Source organism: Myotis yumanensis, unplaced genomic scaffold (genome assembly GCF_028538775.1).
Source record: "Myotis yumanensis isolate MYYU_CA2020_CCGP unplaced genomic scaffold, mMyoYum1.0.hap1 SCAF_3, whole genome shotgun sequence".
Classification (NCBI taxonomy): Eukaryota; Metazoa; Chordata; class Mammalia; order Chiroptera; family Vespertilionidae; genus Myotis; species Myotis yumanensis.
Window position 1 is genome coordinate 33,622,217 of NW_027223754.1, and position 16,359 is coordinate 33,638,575.

General features: G+C 37.1%; 1 protein-coding gene across 2 annotated transcripts in view; it reads left to right on the plus strand.

The window, feature by feature from the left end:
• Positions 1-5,829, plus strand: part of NALF1 (NALCN channel auxiliary factor 1) — a 586,143-nt gene extending 580,314 nt beyond the window's left edge. The window contains exons 3-4 of one of the 2 annotated variants that reach the window (XM_070408613.1): positions 991-1,036; positions 3,510-3,596. In XM_070408613.1, the coding sequence (XP_070264714.1) occupies positions 991-1,013 (23 nt within the window). In that variant the 3' untranslated portion in view covers positions 1,014-1,036; positions 3,510-3,596. Of the gene's footprint in view, positions 1-990; positions 1,037-3,509 lie in introns of both variants that reach the window. The other variant, XM_070408612.1, reaches the window with a different exon arrangement.
• Positions 5,830-16,359: the final 10,530 nt, after the last annotated feature.

Consider the following 16,359-nt stretch of genomic DNA (forward strand, 5'->3'; position numbering starts at 1 on the left):
TGATGCTTCATTAGGGTTTTCAGGCTGGTAGCTATGTACCAGGCCTAAAAAAACAACCAGTCCAGATAATTGGCTCCAGGATATATTTCTTCAGGACGATAAAACGGATAGAACATCTGACTCAATTGAAATAACTGGTAAAATATTTGGGATTGAATTAATAAGTACATAGAAAACTGTAAGATATTAACTCTAGGAAAACATTGGTTTAATAATGGGAAACTAAAGTTTACTCCTTGGCTAAATTAGCATTTTTTTACAACATCCTAATAAAGCAAGGAATGAACACTGAACTCACTACCAGGGCGGAATGGGGATGGTGGCGGTATGGTGGGGATCATATAAGCTGGAGGAAACAGGATAATGAATGTTTTATCCCCACATACAAAATGAAAACTCAAGAAAACACAAAGTAGGCTATTTACAATATGGTGTTAAATACAGAAACGCTAAAAGAGTGGCAATTGCCTCTAAGAAGAAAGAATTCAGGATGGGGGGGGGGTTATTATTTTGTAAGAAGTCTTACAGAATTATTTGGTTGTTAAAATACATGCATGTATAACTCTGAATAAAAATTCAAATTACAAGATGCACAGGGGAAATAGAGTATTCACTTTGTCAGTCAAAAAGAGGAATACATATATTTGTTTGAATGAACATCTTTATCTTTTCTGAAATGACTTGACTGATAATTGTAAATTAGCAATCTAGCTATTGAGCTAACTTGGAAGACCTTCTTATTGGGGTGACATTATTAAACATTTTCTGACTATGAACATTCTAAAACATTGATCTAAATGACCTTTAGATTTCTATTCTTATCATCTTAACTGTAAACTCTTTTCTGTATAGAATATAATTTTGGAAAATTTATACTTCAATAAATGATTAGTCTTACCAGTAGTTATATGATATAAGAAAATATCATACAATGAAAATGTCGCAGCTGCAGACGTCATTAATTCAGCTTTTTTTCCATATTCTATCTAGGCGAAGGTGAAGTTTACCTTTGAATGCCTAAGAAGAAATGAATATTGTAAGCATCATTATAAGGATATATTGGTCATTTATTTCAAAGAAACTGAAGATTGCAGTGTATAATATATCATTTAATAGATTATTTTTATTAAATAAATATATATTGAGTTTATTCATATAATAAATGCTCATCAAGTATCTGTTTTGCTCAGGTCTTCTGCAACCCATTGGGAACGCAAAGCTGAAAATATATACTTCTTGCTTTTAAGTTGACAGATGAGTAAGGAAATTGACATGAAAATGAGCAATTGAGAGTAAAAGAACTAATAATAATTGCTCTATTGAAGTTACACAAAATGCATTCACAGCCCAGGCTTCACACAGGGAATTTCCTGTGTGCTGAACTTGAAGAAAAAAATGAGAATAGGTATATGAGTTGATGGAGAATATACCAGCAGCTTGGACAATGATACAGATTTGAGTGAAAGTACCACGTGTTCTGAAAAGAACCGGGAGGAGTTCAGGATAGCTGGAACAGTGAGCGATGAGTCTGGAGAGAGAGGAAAGGATATTTTAGATTTATTATTTATATGGCGTCATGAGACACTATTAATTGCTATTATTATTAACTAGAGGCCCGATGCATGAAATTTGTGCACGGGGGGGGGGGGGGGTGTCCCTCAGACCAGCCTACACCCTCTCTAATCTGGGACCCCTCGGGAGATGTCCAACTGCCTATCCCACAGGGATCGGGCCTAAACTGGCAGTTGGCATGCCTCTCATAATCCGGGACTGCTGGCTCCCAACTGCTCGCCTGCCTGCCTGATCACCTCCTAACCACTCCCCTGCCATCCTGATCGATGCCTAACTGCTCCCCTGCTGGCCCGATTGCCCCCAACTGCCCTCCCCTGCCGGCCTGGTCGCCCCCAACTGTCCTCCCCGGAGGCCTGGTCCCCCGCAACTGCCCTCCCCTGCAGACCTAATCGCCCCAACTGCCCACCCCTGCTGGCCACCTTGTGCCCACATGGGGGCAGCCATCTTGTGTAGGGGCATGACAGTCAATTTGCATATTACCTCTTTAATATATAGGATGGTAGCCAATTTTTAAAGCATATTTATGTGATAGGCACTGAGCCAAGAACTTTACATTCAAAATCTAATTTAATCCTTCCAATTGCTCTATCCTTATTTTTCAGTTTTTCAAGCTTGAGTGTAATATAATAAAATTTGTGTAGAAACTTCATTCTATCAGTTTGAGACAATGTTTCAGTCCAGTGAAAAAATGGCTTATGCAACTACATAAAACATGCCATATGTATAATATAGCAAGAAACAATGTTGAAAGGTAATGAGTAGCCAGTTATTTTATTCTTTCTTTTTTTAATCCTCACCTGAGGTTATGTTTTATTGATTTTAGAGAGAGAGAGAGAAACGTTGATGTGAGAGAAACATTGATCAGTTGCCTCCCGTAAGCACCCTACCTGGGGATGGAACCCACAACCTAGGTGTGCCCTGACTTGGAGTCAAACACACAACCATTTTCTAATGTATAGAATGATGCTCCAACCAACTGAGCCACTGGCTAGGGCACCAGTTGTTTTACTCTTTTCACCACTTTGAAAGTTTCGGAACTACCCATCTATCAATTGTAAAATAAGAACAATGTGTAATTTTAAAAGAAGAAGGAAAAGGGGAAGGGAGCAAGAGAAGAAGCTCTCCAGGAGGGAATAAACAAGAGAGAAAGAGTGCGAGAGTGAGGGTGTGAGATGGACAGGTATTCACTGAAAGGCAATGCTGAGGGAGGATAGTTTTTGGAAGTGGGGAAAATCAAGATCAGAGAGTGTCCTCCTGTAGTGGTCCAGGTGAAAGATACATTTATATTATTTATTTCATTTAAGCCTCAACTGGTCCCATTAGGCAATCATCAATAGAATAGCATATGGAAGAATAAAAGAAACATTTAGAAAATAAATCAAAAGGAAATGGTCACCCATTGGATGTGTAGATAGTTATGCCCATTCTCTATCTGCCCCCCAAGACAGGGGGATAGAAGACATAGTGAGGTTCAAGAGAGGAAACAATTAGGAAACATGGTTCCTATAGCTATGATATTTTGATTGGTTAGTTATTTCATTTAGCACAACTAGTTGATGTCACTTTAGGAATTGCATTAGTTAGTCATTTTCCTGTTAAAGAAAAAGGATGGTGGCATGTCCCTGGTCACCAAGTTGATCCAGAACCTCAGGTTCTGATTTTGATCTAATAACATCTTTCATTCTATATTCATCACAACCCAGAACTTTCATGGTATGACCACCAGGAATATACAAAGAACACAACTTAAAAGTGCTGGTTTGAGAGAATGGTTGGCCATTTATCCAGACTGTCTTGACCTTCCTTCCTTTTACAAAGTGTTGCATTGCTTGTATGATTTTAGTGGATCAGAACACTGACGTAACAGCTTCTCTCTACTATGAGCTCCTTCCCACGTCTCCCTTTCCTGTTAACCGTCCACTGTCTTCATCCTGCAGGGCTCTACGAGACCTTTCTAACCAATGATGAACCAGAATGCTGTGACGTCAGGAGACAGGAGCAAAAAAACAACCCATCCAAAGGAACGGTGGACAACAGTGGCTCCTGTCACAGGACGTCGCTCACAGTTTCCTCAGCAACAAGACTGTGCAACAGCAGACTCAAACTGTGTGTTCTGGTACTGATTCTCTTACATACAGTGCTCACAGCCTCAGCAGCACAGAACACCACAGCACTGAGCTTTGGAGGCATCAACACGCTGGAAGAAAGCTCAGCCAATGAGGAGTAACAGTGGAAGGACAGAGTGTCACCACAAAGTGTCACCAGAGCAGCCCTGGCCCACCATGAAAGTGCAACTGGTCAGATGTCACAGGGACTGGGTGCTTTTACCCTCCAATCACTTCTTGCAGGGCCTGTAGGGTAACATTAAAAAAGATGGGCCTGAATCCAAACAAGGACACAAACACAGCTTTTTATTGACTGAAAGGCTGCCAAGTGACTTCTATTTCTCACACCATTTTATACACTGTGTTTTAATGTTTGGACGTTTAATTTGCTTTGGTTTTGGTTTGGGTTGATTTCGTTTGTTTGTTTTTTGCACTTGTTAATACAGGATTTATTTTGGGGGATGCTTTCTCAGAGGTAAACTAAGTCTTTTCACTGTCTTTCTCTCTCTAATATATATATATATATTTCTAGTCATTGTGTATGTTCATCAGATAGTTCTGTCTCTATGTCCTGTCAGTTTCTATTAGAGGAATGATTGCTATGACTTTGTGGTATAGCAAAAAACAAACAAACAAAAAAAAATCATAAAAAAGAAAAAAAAGACAAAAAAAAGACAAAAAATTAAAAAGAATTTCCTAACTCTCCCTCCTGCCTTGGGAACCTGCACCCTCCCCGGCCTTTCCTCCCCTGGCCCTCCTCTCTCCCCTCAGCAGACAACATCCGCTTGCTTCTGTCTGTGTGGCCATGGTGAATGGGCGTGCACGCTCTGGTGGGCCTCTGAGCCGCTGTTGCACAAACCCACAACGGAGCAGACAAGGGGGTTAGCTGAACAAACAAGTGTTCCCCATGATAGGTGGAATCAGACAGTTGAACACATTTTTATGTTGAAAACAAAATAAAAGCAAAGAAAATTACCATGAACTATTTCGCTCCCACTCCCGTTCCCCAAGGCCCTGGTCCTTTCTCACTGATCAGGTGGCTCCGGGTGGCCACCTCGCATCAGGGTGAGAAGAGGCAGAGAGAGTCCTTCGGAAGGTGGACTTTCACTGTGACTTCAGTTCTGTTGCAGTAACCTGGGAGCCCATTTTGGCCCTTGTAATGGGGACAAAGAGGCCAAGAACACACATCTGGATTTCTTTTGCCTCCTTTATTGTTGACAAAGGAGAAAGTAGAGATGCTCAAACACCTGCAGTATACAGAATATACACAATTTTACTCCAGTATTTCCCCAACATATGGTTTTAAATTATTCCAGGTATAAAGTGTATGCAATTCTGCATTATCACAAAAAATAACTTTTTTTAAAAAAAGAATAGGTTAGCCATTTTCATTCAAGTGCAAAAACTGTATCACTCTAACATGCTCTAGATAGTTGAAGAAAAGAGGAGAAATCTGATTGCTCTGTTTGTACTTTTTTCTTTTTGTGGGAACATTTCACCTGCTGAATGTCTATGAATTTGCTTTATATAAAAAAAGGCTTTTATGAGTTTACAGTAGAATCAGTGGAAGGAAGAGTTAATAAGGGCTGTTTTTAAAAAACCAAACAAACAAAACAAATAATTAAAAAAAATACTTTACATTCCTTCCTATTCTCTAACTACACTTGGGAAGTGCACTTCAGATATGTTTGCTGTGTAGCTGGGAGATGAAGGAAAACCATAGAAAAGGTCCTCTTAGCGAACAAAATTTAGTTATTGACTTTATAGCTATGAAATTCCCCCAGGCATTTGTTTTTGTTCAAACAAACTTTAATCTCTGCATCATACTTAACCCTGCGACATGCGTACAGTATGCATATTTTGTTTTGAATAAAAAAATGTTTTGTTCCAGTCTGTTAAGAATATTCAAAAATAATAAAGGTATTGCTTAATAAAATTGCTAGAATTGTTTAGCAGAACATGCACAAATATTTTACTAGATTCTTTGTTTTAATAGTGTTTTGTTGAGACGGCAAATCCTAAAATGGTCTGCGCAAATACAAAAAACAAAACAAAACAAAACATAAACACCACCAAAATGCAAAATTCTCTACTTTTTGTTCCTTTTTAAAAAATTGTCTTTTTCATGTAAATGCAAACACATTCACGCATGCACACACATTCACATGTGCACACATGTAGAGAGACAGTAGTTTTGATTTACAGAAATATGGTACTATTTCTAGGGACACGTGGGTGGGAAGTAGCTGGGGATGGGCTTTGAATTGTTGCAAATTCTAAACACTTATAGAAATGAACATTTTTAAAAGCCTAACTAGTGGTGGAATGTAGATTTAGTGGAGCTAGGGAATGAGAAAAGTAAGGGGGGCGATGAATGGAGGGTGAGGGGGTGAGGGATGACTCATGAGGAAGAACTTAGTCGGTGAGCTCTTATTCAACTGACATCTTCAGGACTTTGAGTCATATGGCCCAGGACAAGTTTGTTATGACCTTTGTCTACCTCTGCTGTGCAAAAGCCACTCCACAGTTTCTCAGTGCCCCTTATGCTTCTGTTCATGCCAGAGGCATTTCTATCTTTTTTTTTTTTTTTTTTTTTCAGAAAAAATGACCCATCTACATAGATACAAGTCCCACCCACAAAACAATGGGCAAAAAATGAAAAGCCGTATTCCTTAACAAGTAGGGTTTTGCTTTCCCGCAGTATCTTTTGCAACTGGTTCAAGTTCTTTTCCAATAGAAGAGGACTGGAAGGTTCCACTTAGCTTTAGTTTGGGGAGAATGGCAGCCAAAAGAGGGATAACAAAAACCACCACTACTTCATACCAGAGGTAAGTCATCCAAAAGACAATGTCAAGAACTGAGAGAAACAATGCATTATTAATTGTAAGTAAACTATAACTTGGGTGAAGAATGGATGTAAGGAAAGAAGGGGCGTGACTTCTTTCTCTCCCACAAGTCAGTTAAGGTTGTAATAGTCTGTAGGATTTTTCCTTGTCATGCACATGTATCTTATGTGAGAATGATATAAGTACCTAGTACTTATTAGCTAACGTGTGTGACCACTCCCCTATATTTCCACTGACACACTGAACTGAAGCAGCTTTTCCTGGGGTCAGGTAAAGGATCCAGATAAGCAATGACTCCTTTACAAAGTCAAGAACAGCAATTGAAAATGCTAATCTTACTACACCTACTGATCCTTGCAGTCCTTTTTCTACTTGACACATGCTTGATGTTGTGCATACATTAATCCTGACAGAAAAAAAATAAGACTCTGCGCCTTAGTAACCACCATCTTGATCCGTTTTTCTCTTAGTGGATAATCATTGAATACTGGATAATGAATTATGATATTAAAACAACTATTTTTGAAAGCAAGTTGAAAGCTAAGAAAATATTTTTTCCACAAGTGTATAGAACAGATTTTCCCAAGTTCATGATTGACTTTTTCTCTACACTAGAAAAATTCCAGAGTATGGAATATATTGATACTGAAAAGTCAAATGTCAAATAACATAAGTGGAATTACAGTAGACCATTGGTATCTGTGGGTTTCACATTGCAGATTCATATGTCACATGAATATATATAGATATAGATGTAGATACATTGCTTATAAGTAAAGCTTTAACCACAAAATTATTCAACCCATAACAATACACATATAACATTATGATGAATGATTTCTATGTTTTGCTAAAGTCTGAGCAGCATGCTCAGTCAAAATCTTTGTCTGTAGTGTGGAAAACAGACTCTCAAACTGTCTCCATTAAGGAAGGATTAATAATTTTGAAATAGCCAGAATCTTGTCCTTCTTCCAAAAATTTATGATGCATATTAAATATTGAATATGGCATGAAGGTAGTGGGTGATGGTGAATGACAAAGTTTTAAGTAAGAGGAAGGAAGGAAACTGAGTGACAGTTAAAGCCCTGTCTCCATGACATTTACAGGACTGACCTAACTGCTTCAAATTCCAGAAATACTCTAAATAATGATAATATTCTCTGCCTTCGAATAAAACTTAAGGCATGAAGCAAAACATGGAAGATGTTCTTTGGTTTGAAGATACTTCAAGGCTATGTTCACATGACACAACATGCAGATTAAAGTTAAAAATAATTGATCTCCTCGCTATTTTATCTAGGGCCACACAGGTACGCAACACAAAGGTGGAACTCAAACCACATCTATTTGCAAATTTCAAAATCTGGCTCTGGATCACAGTGAGATCTTTGGGTTCCAAACATACTTTGGGAGTAGAATTTACTTTCTCCGAACTCTCAGATACTTATGTAATCACTAAGTTTCAATTAAAAATTATAAATTATAGAAGAAGCTATCCAATATCTTTGGACAGACACCTTTGCACACATTTCATTCTGTGGCACTATTCAATATTTTGGAAGTAAAGGTGAAGGAGGGTCAATGGGAAAACCTTGATGAAGCACCTAGCAAAGAAGTGGTTGGTGTAAAGGGTTTTAATTTCTTTTTTTTAAAACATAGATAAGAAGCATGGGATCTTATGGGTAAAGCCATGGTTTGGGTATCATCTTTGGCACCCTTGATCATGTGACCCAAGGAGGTCAATTATATATTGGAACAGGACACCTCATGAAGTGAAAATATCTCATGGGATGATTTGGGGCTTAAATGAAATAAATAAAATAAATGTTTCTGGATATAATGGGTCCTCAGCAATAGTTTATTATAATGATACTATTCATGAAGTGAGTCTATCTGCTTATTTATAGAGACTGCTCCTGGAAGTCTTTCAGAGTTGCTGAATTGCATTGATTTATCTCTTAATTACTTCTTTTAGAAACACTTCCCATCTTTAATTTAGCAAACTGATCATCAATGAGTTTTTGGACACAATTTGAAAGAGTTTGCATAAGTTATAGAATTTAATGTGCTCTATAAACAGGGTGTGTTTCTTTATATTCCCCCAACCCCCGCAAAAACAAACAAACCTGTTGACTAAAAGCAAAAGTTAAAGAAGTCCATAACAATTGAGAGGTCGTATCATGCACAAGTGTAACTTGATCTGAAGTAGTAGTGGAAATAGGATGCAATCTCAAAAGTTTTTTTAAGTACCCATGGATTTTTTTTTTTTTAAGTGTAAATCTTTGATGCCTGGATTTCTTAAGCAAAAAAAAAAAAAAAAAAAAAAAAAAAAGGAAAAAGGAAACCAAGCCTACATTATTGAACCTTTTTCAGTATATATATATATATATATATATATATATATATATATATAAAATGAACTGACATCTCGTCTGTAAATAATACTCTCGTTTTCATGGAATAAAATCACACTGAAAAAATTTAGGAGAAAACTGAGAAGTTATGATAAAGTCAAAGTAAATGAATTAAGCTGGGATCTTGATTAACATTACTCATTTTACTCATTCTTATCTCTCTTCCCATTCCATCCACCTCTCACCCAAAGGGTGAGATGCTGGTAGCTAGAGAAATGCCTTATTTCTTAAATTAAAAATGGAAAGAGAGATAAGAATGAGTGAAATGAGAAATGTTAATCAAGATCCCTGCTTAATCCATTCACATGCTATATAATAAAACCCTAATATGCAAATTGACCAAACGGCAGAACGACCAGTCACTATGATGTGCATTGACCACCAGGGAGCAGATGCTCAACACAGGAGTTGTCCCCTGGTGGTTAGTGCACTCCCACAGGGGGAGCACTGCTTAGCTAGAAGCCAGGCTCAAAGCTGGGGAGATATAGGAAAGAGGGGTCCCGGACTGCAAGAGGGTTGTCTGACTGCTGGCTTATGACCACTCTCCCCAGGGAGCAGGCCTAAGCAGGCAGTTGGTCATCCCCCAAGGGGTCCTGGACTGTGAGAAGGCCCAGGCCAGGCTGGGGGACACCTCCTACCCCCCGTGGACGAAATTTTGTGCACCAGGCTTCTAGTTGGATTATATTTAGCCCACTACATATTTCTGTCTATAACTAACATCTTCAAATGCTTTCACTTTTACAACTTTAGTTGAAAGCCAGATGATGGACATTGATCTATGAATATAGGTTATTGATCTATGGAAATAGAAACAGGGAGTGTTCCTCCTAAAACTGCCAGCTCACTGCAACACTGGCTGCTCTGAGATTCCAATTGTCTGAGTGCTATCTAACTAGAGGGTCATTTGTTTTGAAAAGAACATTTCAACTTATGTTCATTTCTCATGTTCATTATGATTATTTCACTGCACTATAGATAACATACAGGAAGAAAAAAGTAAGGCAAAAGTTAAAGTTCTATGTACACATTAGAAAAAGTTTGAATTGAAGATTATTATTGCCCCTTTACGTTCTCTCTTTATTTTTCTTCCTTTTCCTCCATATGACTTTTATTTCCATTCCATGGTAAGCATCTTCATGTTTGCACCAAAATTTAATGAGCCATATTTCCCATTTTTCTTAGTTTTCTTGATAATGTGATATATTAAAAATAGAGACAAGACTATAAACATATAATTTTTAAATTCTTTTTATGAATTCACTCAAATATAAATTTTTTATGTGAATAGGAACATGAAACAAAAATACTAATATCACACAATTCTGAGAGACTAAGAATGATGTGAGAAAAAGCAAATTTCATTACACCATTATATAGTATGCTAGTAGCTAGAGAAATGCTTTATTTCTTAAATTATAAATTCTAAAATCATTAAAATATTAAATACTTAAAAATTAAAAAGCTATAGAAGCCCCTGCTAAGGCTCATCAATGTCTTGTTTCTTTGGATGGCTAGGTTACTCATTTTAGATTAATTTTCTTTTTTTCTCACTATCATTATGTTTCTGACCCAATTGTTTTTTTTCAAAATAGAACTAGACGAACTTCCTTATGCAAATATGTATATTAGGTTTGATCATTTTGCTGATTGGGCTTCCAAAATATTACCTATCTAATTGTAATAGTTTAAGTGTTTTAACTTATTTCTCTTTTGTGTCTTAATTTATTATTCTCAGCTACATTTACATGTGGTTATGAAAAAATGGAACAGCACAGTTGAGGTAGTAGTTTCTGCCAACTTTATTAATCTGTCAAAAAGACCAGTGTACCACTGCTAAGGCGTGAAGGCAACTTTAATCACTTGGACGGCAGTCCTGCTGCCGTCTTGGCTCACAAACACAACATCTACCTTCATGATGTTTCTAGTTACAACAGGTGATGAGTTGGTGATATAATCATGGCTATTACTAAGGAACTCTACAAGGATTTCACTATTTAGAAACACCAAAGGACAGCAGCTACCCTCTTCTTATGATAGCAGAGATATAAGAGGGTAAGCTCATTGTTCAAGCATGTGCCTAATATCATCCCATTGGCTAAACCAAATGACAAGGCCAACCCCAAAGTTAGAAAGTGAAAAGTTTCACTATACTTCTTGTGGAAGAAAGGGCAAATGGTATGGATACAGAGGGAAGTAAAAAATGAGAACAAAATTGTTCATCTACCTTGGGCATACACATTATATTTAAAATCATGAACCTGGATGAGATCCAAAATGATGATGAACTTAGATGAGATCCAAAATAATGAATCAATTTACTCCCTCACAAACTGTATATGAAAAACAAAACAAAACACCAGAAATCATATATCTATTTTTCCTTCTCCTTTACCTAAAGGGCATGCAAAAGTTATCAGCAAATGAAATCTCATAGAAACAAAGTTAGTTTCTAAGCCTTTAATAGTGATTCAGATTTGATGAAAATCTTGGAGAAACATTTATTACCCCTGTACACAAACATCGTGTCGAGCCAAAGCATTTTGATTTAAAGCAATTTCCTTTTTCTGAAATATGATACAGTGAAATAAGTTTTTGAATATGCAAAATGCACAGCATTATGAAAAAGAAATAAAACATGTAAAATGTTTTCAGGTATTTTTTAAAAAATTAGAGTGTAAAGTTTGGCAGTTTTCTTTTTATTGCAGCTTTTCTTTCCCCTGAAGGTAGCATACCTTTTTATTTAATTCCTATGGGTTTTCAGAAGCTGTCTTTTTATAGCTTTCTAAATCTCAACTTCAGGATCATTTGAAATGAGCTACACTAGGATCAGTGTTGTTGTTTAACCATGTAGACTTTTCCAGGAAGTGAAAAGAGAATTAAATGATGATATCAGAAAAATAGTATTAACAGTGGTAAAATGTTGCATTATCAGAATAAGTTTAATTGGGCAGTCACAACCCTTTAATTTTCTAGAAAAAAAAATTTTTGATGCAGTACTATTACAATGACTCACAAAGAAATACTCTTTTCTAAATGACATAGGAAAACAGATTGTGAATACTCTCATAAGAATAAATTTAACAATTCAAATTATGACTGGCTTTGTAGAGTTAGAAGTTTGTATTTACTTTCAAAATTTTATATTTAATAAGTCATGCATTTCCACTGAAATGAAAAATTAACCTCCACAGAACTAGAATTTTATTGAACATATATTGTTAAAGAATTGTTGAGAATTTTTATTTTTTATTTTTATGGAGTAATAGCATCTTCATAAGTCCCTAACTCTCCCAAAACACCCCACAAAACTACTGATTGTGTATTTGTCTGAATACTTTGAAAACTATACAATCATAGCACTATTGCTTTAAATGTGCAGACATATTTTGAAAGACATAAGGCTAAAGAAAATGCATTCTTTAACCTATCTTGAATTTTATATACCTGTGCAATTACAGATAGCTAAATCCTGCAAAATATATATTTACCATGTCAAATCAGCATGGGAATTCATTCATAGAACAGATAAACATCAGTTTCTTCCTTCTTTTCCCTGTGAAGTTGGCCAATCAATTAATCTAGTTATCCCTAAGCCTCTCTTAAAGGTGAGTATAAAGTGAAAATTTTTATTTTTCTGTGACGGTAGAGGAAAAAAGATGAAGCTTGGGTACAATATGATTTGTATCCCTGTCACAACGTCCCTGGTACACTCAGCGTTCATCATGTGGGAAGGCAACACGCCACCCGCAACACTCCATCTCTTAGGCGGCCTGCACCCTGCAACACGCCACCCGCAACACTCCATCTTCTAGGCAGCGTGCACCCTGGTCGCTGAAGCTCTTCCCTGGAGGGGAGGGAGCATCATGCGGAAGCTGCAATCAAGCTCAGCTCAGAACAAAAGGTGGGGGAGCAGAATGGCGTTTCTCTTTTCCATCGCAGGATGAATACCAATAAAATTTCTGCCTAATAAAAATGTGTCTTATAGTAGTCAAAGGTATCATTACATAGACTGCTTTTCTTCTGTTTTATTTTATTGAAGTTTCCAGAAAACAGGAGGGGAAAAAACCCTGAAGCTTTAAATCAGGTCCTAATGCTTTTCATTTGAGAAGAGTATGTGTATCTCACATTTCCATTATTAGTTTATATGAAATGGATAAACTGCTCAAATTTATGAGTTTAATTCATTTACTAGAGGCCCCGTGCACGAAATTCGTGCATGGGTAGGGTCCCTGGCATCTGCTGACTGTTGTCTGGGACCTCACTTCCCATGGTTGGCTGGCCGACCGTGCCCCCTGGTCTAACTCCCTGTCGAACTTCTGGTTGAGGGGACAATTCACATATTAGGTTTTTATTATAGGAATTGGAAAAAAAATTACTGAGAAACCTCCATGTCACTGGAACTAAGCTAGACTTAGGAGGAATATTCAAAAGAAGTATTTCTGGTCTTTCAGAAGTTCCTAGATCACTGTGGACATACCACTGTAATACAGAGAGATAAGTCAAGAGCATGGGAAACTAGAGTACTCTGGAAGCATTTAACTCTGATTGGCAGGAGTTAAAGTGACATTTTAATCACATAGGACTTCTGCAAGCAAAGACAGACAGAAATCGTGGCCATGTGCAAAGACACAGAAGTCAAAGGGATCTTCATGCAGGACACAGAGAATCACAGAGAGCCTCAGGGCTGCAGAGAGAGGAGGCTGGTCCCTTAACCCAGCCTAGAAGTTTGGATTTGACCCTCAAAGTTAAATAAAGACATTAGACTTTTAAAAAAAATAATACTGCATAATGAACTTTATGCATTTAAAATTTTTCCCTGGGCAGCAGTATAGAGCACACACTGAAGGAAGGAAGGCACTAAGGGACTGCACTATTGGTGAGAAATAATGAGAATCTGAATAAATGCAGCAGCAAATGAGACAGAGAAAGGGGTGAATTTGAGCAATATTATGATGTGAAATTAACGGGGCTTGAAATCTTTCTGAATATGAGTGATAAAGACAAGGAAAGGAAAAAAATACATAAAAGGGAACCTTAGTTTTCCAGTGTGGCCATTCATCAAATCAAGAAACCAGGAAGAACAGAGCTGGGACCATGGACAACCTGTGCACCTTTAGAAATATGAGCAGCATCCTGGGGAACTGCGTCAAGGCAGCATGATATATTCTTTTAGTTAGGACAGCACTTGCTGCTCGGAAGAGAACACAACAAAATGTCAACAGCTTAGCACAGCAGATGTTTACTTGTTGCTCCTTTTAACATCCTGTGGGTACCTCTCCTGAGGTTAATTCAAAGGCCCAGGCTTTTCAGTCTTGTCCTCAGCCACACCCTGTATCTGTATCAGTGCAGATGAAGGAGAGAGAAGGGTACATCAACTTTCTAAATATGACAATGATTAAAGCTGTGGAAAATAAGACGTCTGGTGGGAAATGAGTAATGCCGGGGCCATGTTGGTTAGAACAAAGAAGGCTAAAGAAAGACATCACTTTTCTTTAAGCATCTGTCAGGGTCAGACACTTCTAATAATTCATTTCTGGTTCTTTTGACAAACCTGCATAAAAACCATTTTTAATCCTAAATTTTTGGAGGAGCTGCAAGACTCAGAGAGAGTGTGATCAACTCTGATTGGCAGGTGTTCAAGTTTCACAGATAAAGTGACATCTTAATAATCAAATAGGAGATAAGCAAGCAAAGGACAGACAGGAATTGTGGCCATGTGCAAAGGTACAGGGGCCAAAGGGGTCTTTGTGCAGGGCCCAGAGAACTGGAGAGAGCCTCAGGGCTGCATCGAGAAGAGGCAAGTTCACACAAGTAGCGAACTCCTTTGTTTAGACACAAGTGAGATTTTTCTAAGGCCCGGCCCTTCTTCTCCCCCTTACAGAAAATTTAATATAATCCTGCTTGCCTGAATCTGGGTAGAAGCCAGAATAAATAAAATTATTTAAAATTCAATTTTAGCCTTACATAATAGAAATAAATTGCATTTTTAGTTGGCAAAAATATAACAGAAATGCAGTAAAATTAGGTGGTGAAAGGAGTTCCCATTTTTCCATTCTTGCTTTTTTGGTCCTCAAGATTAATGATTTTACAAAGTGTTCTATCCACAGATTTGTAGTTACCAAACCTCTTAGAATAAAAGTTTGGGTTCAACCCGACCTGTGTGGCTCATTGGTTGAGCATAAACCTATGAACCAGGAGATCATGGTCTGATTCTCAGTCAGGGCACCTGCCCATGTAGCAGGCTCGATCCCCAATAGGGGTCGTGCAGGAGACAGCTGATCAATGATTCTCTCACATCATTGATGTTTCTATCTCTTTCTCCCTCTCACTACCTCTCTTAAATCAATAAAAATACATTTTTTAAAAAGTTTGGGTTCAATATTGAATAAGTATGATCATATCACACAGCTATGGATTTCCTGAGAAAATCAGTTGACATGAATTGAAATAAACCACCATGGTATTCAGGGTGATAGTCAAGATGAAAAAGAGGTTTTATATTCTATTTTGAGAAGGTTATACTTGGTGGAAGTTATGTCATATGGCTTAAAGAGAATTGGCTTTATAATCCTTTATAGTCCTTTGTTGCTCTTGAGTAATGACATTTTCTTTGTGTCCAATAATTTTTGTGGTTGGGACTCATTCTTTCAAAATTGATAGAAAAATTACTGTTTTTCAGGGAAATATATGAAAAGAGAGAACATAAGTAATATTATAAAAAAACATGTAAATTTAAGGAATGTCTCATTATAAACCCAACATTACATACAGCTCAGGATCAATAATCATAAAGGAGGTTAGAAATTCTCCATAGAATCTACACTTTCTGGGATGCTCAGAAAAATTTCTATAATTTCATAAAAATCTACTTGCAAAAAATCTAGATTTCCTGTGACCCTTTACTTTGTATTTTCATAGATTTTCAGAACTAAATATAGCAAGATATATAATTTTTAAACATGTATTGAGTTTTATTTTTTATATATTTATTAAATTGACTGGGGTGACATTGGTCAACATGAACTTATAGATTTCAGGTGTGGGTTTCTTATGTTACAAGATCAATATATTGTACCATGTGCCCACCACCCAAAGTCAAATCTCCTCCTGTCACCTTATATTAGAGCCCCCTTCTTCCCGCACTTCTTTCCCTCTGGTAATTATCACACTGCTGTTTGTGTTCATGAGTTTCAGTTTTATATCCCACCTATGAGTGAAATCATACAGTTCTTAGTTTTTTCTGGCTGACTTATTTCACTTAGCATAATGTTCTCAAGGTCCATTCATGTGGTTGCAAATGGCACTATATTTCAAAATAATATATAAGGAGCAGGTTACTGGTAGTGGGTTTAACCAATTGATAAGGGATGAAGTATGCATTGTACTCAACTTCAGTTAGATGAAAGAAATAATATAAGAGCA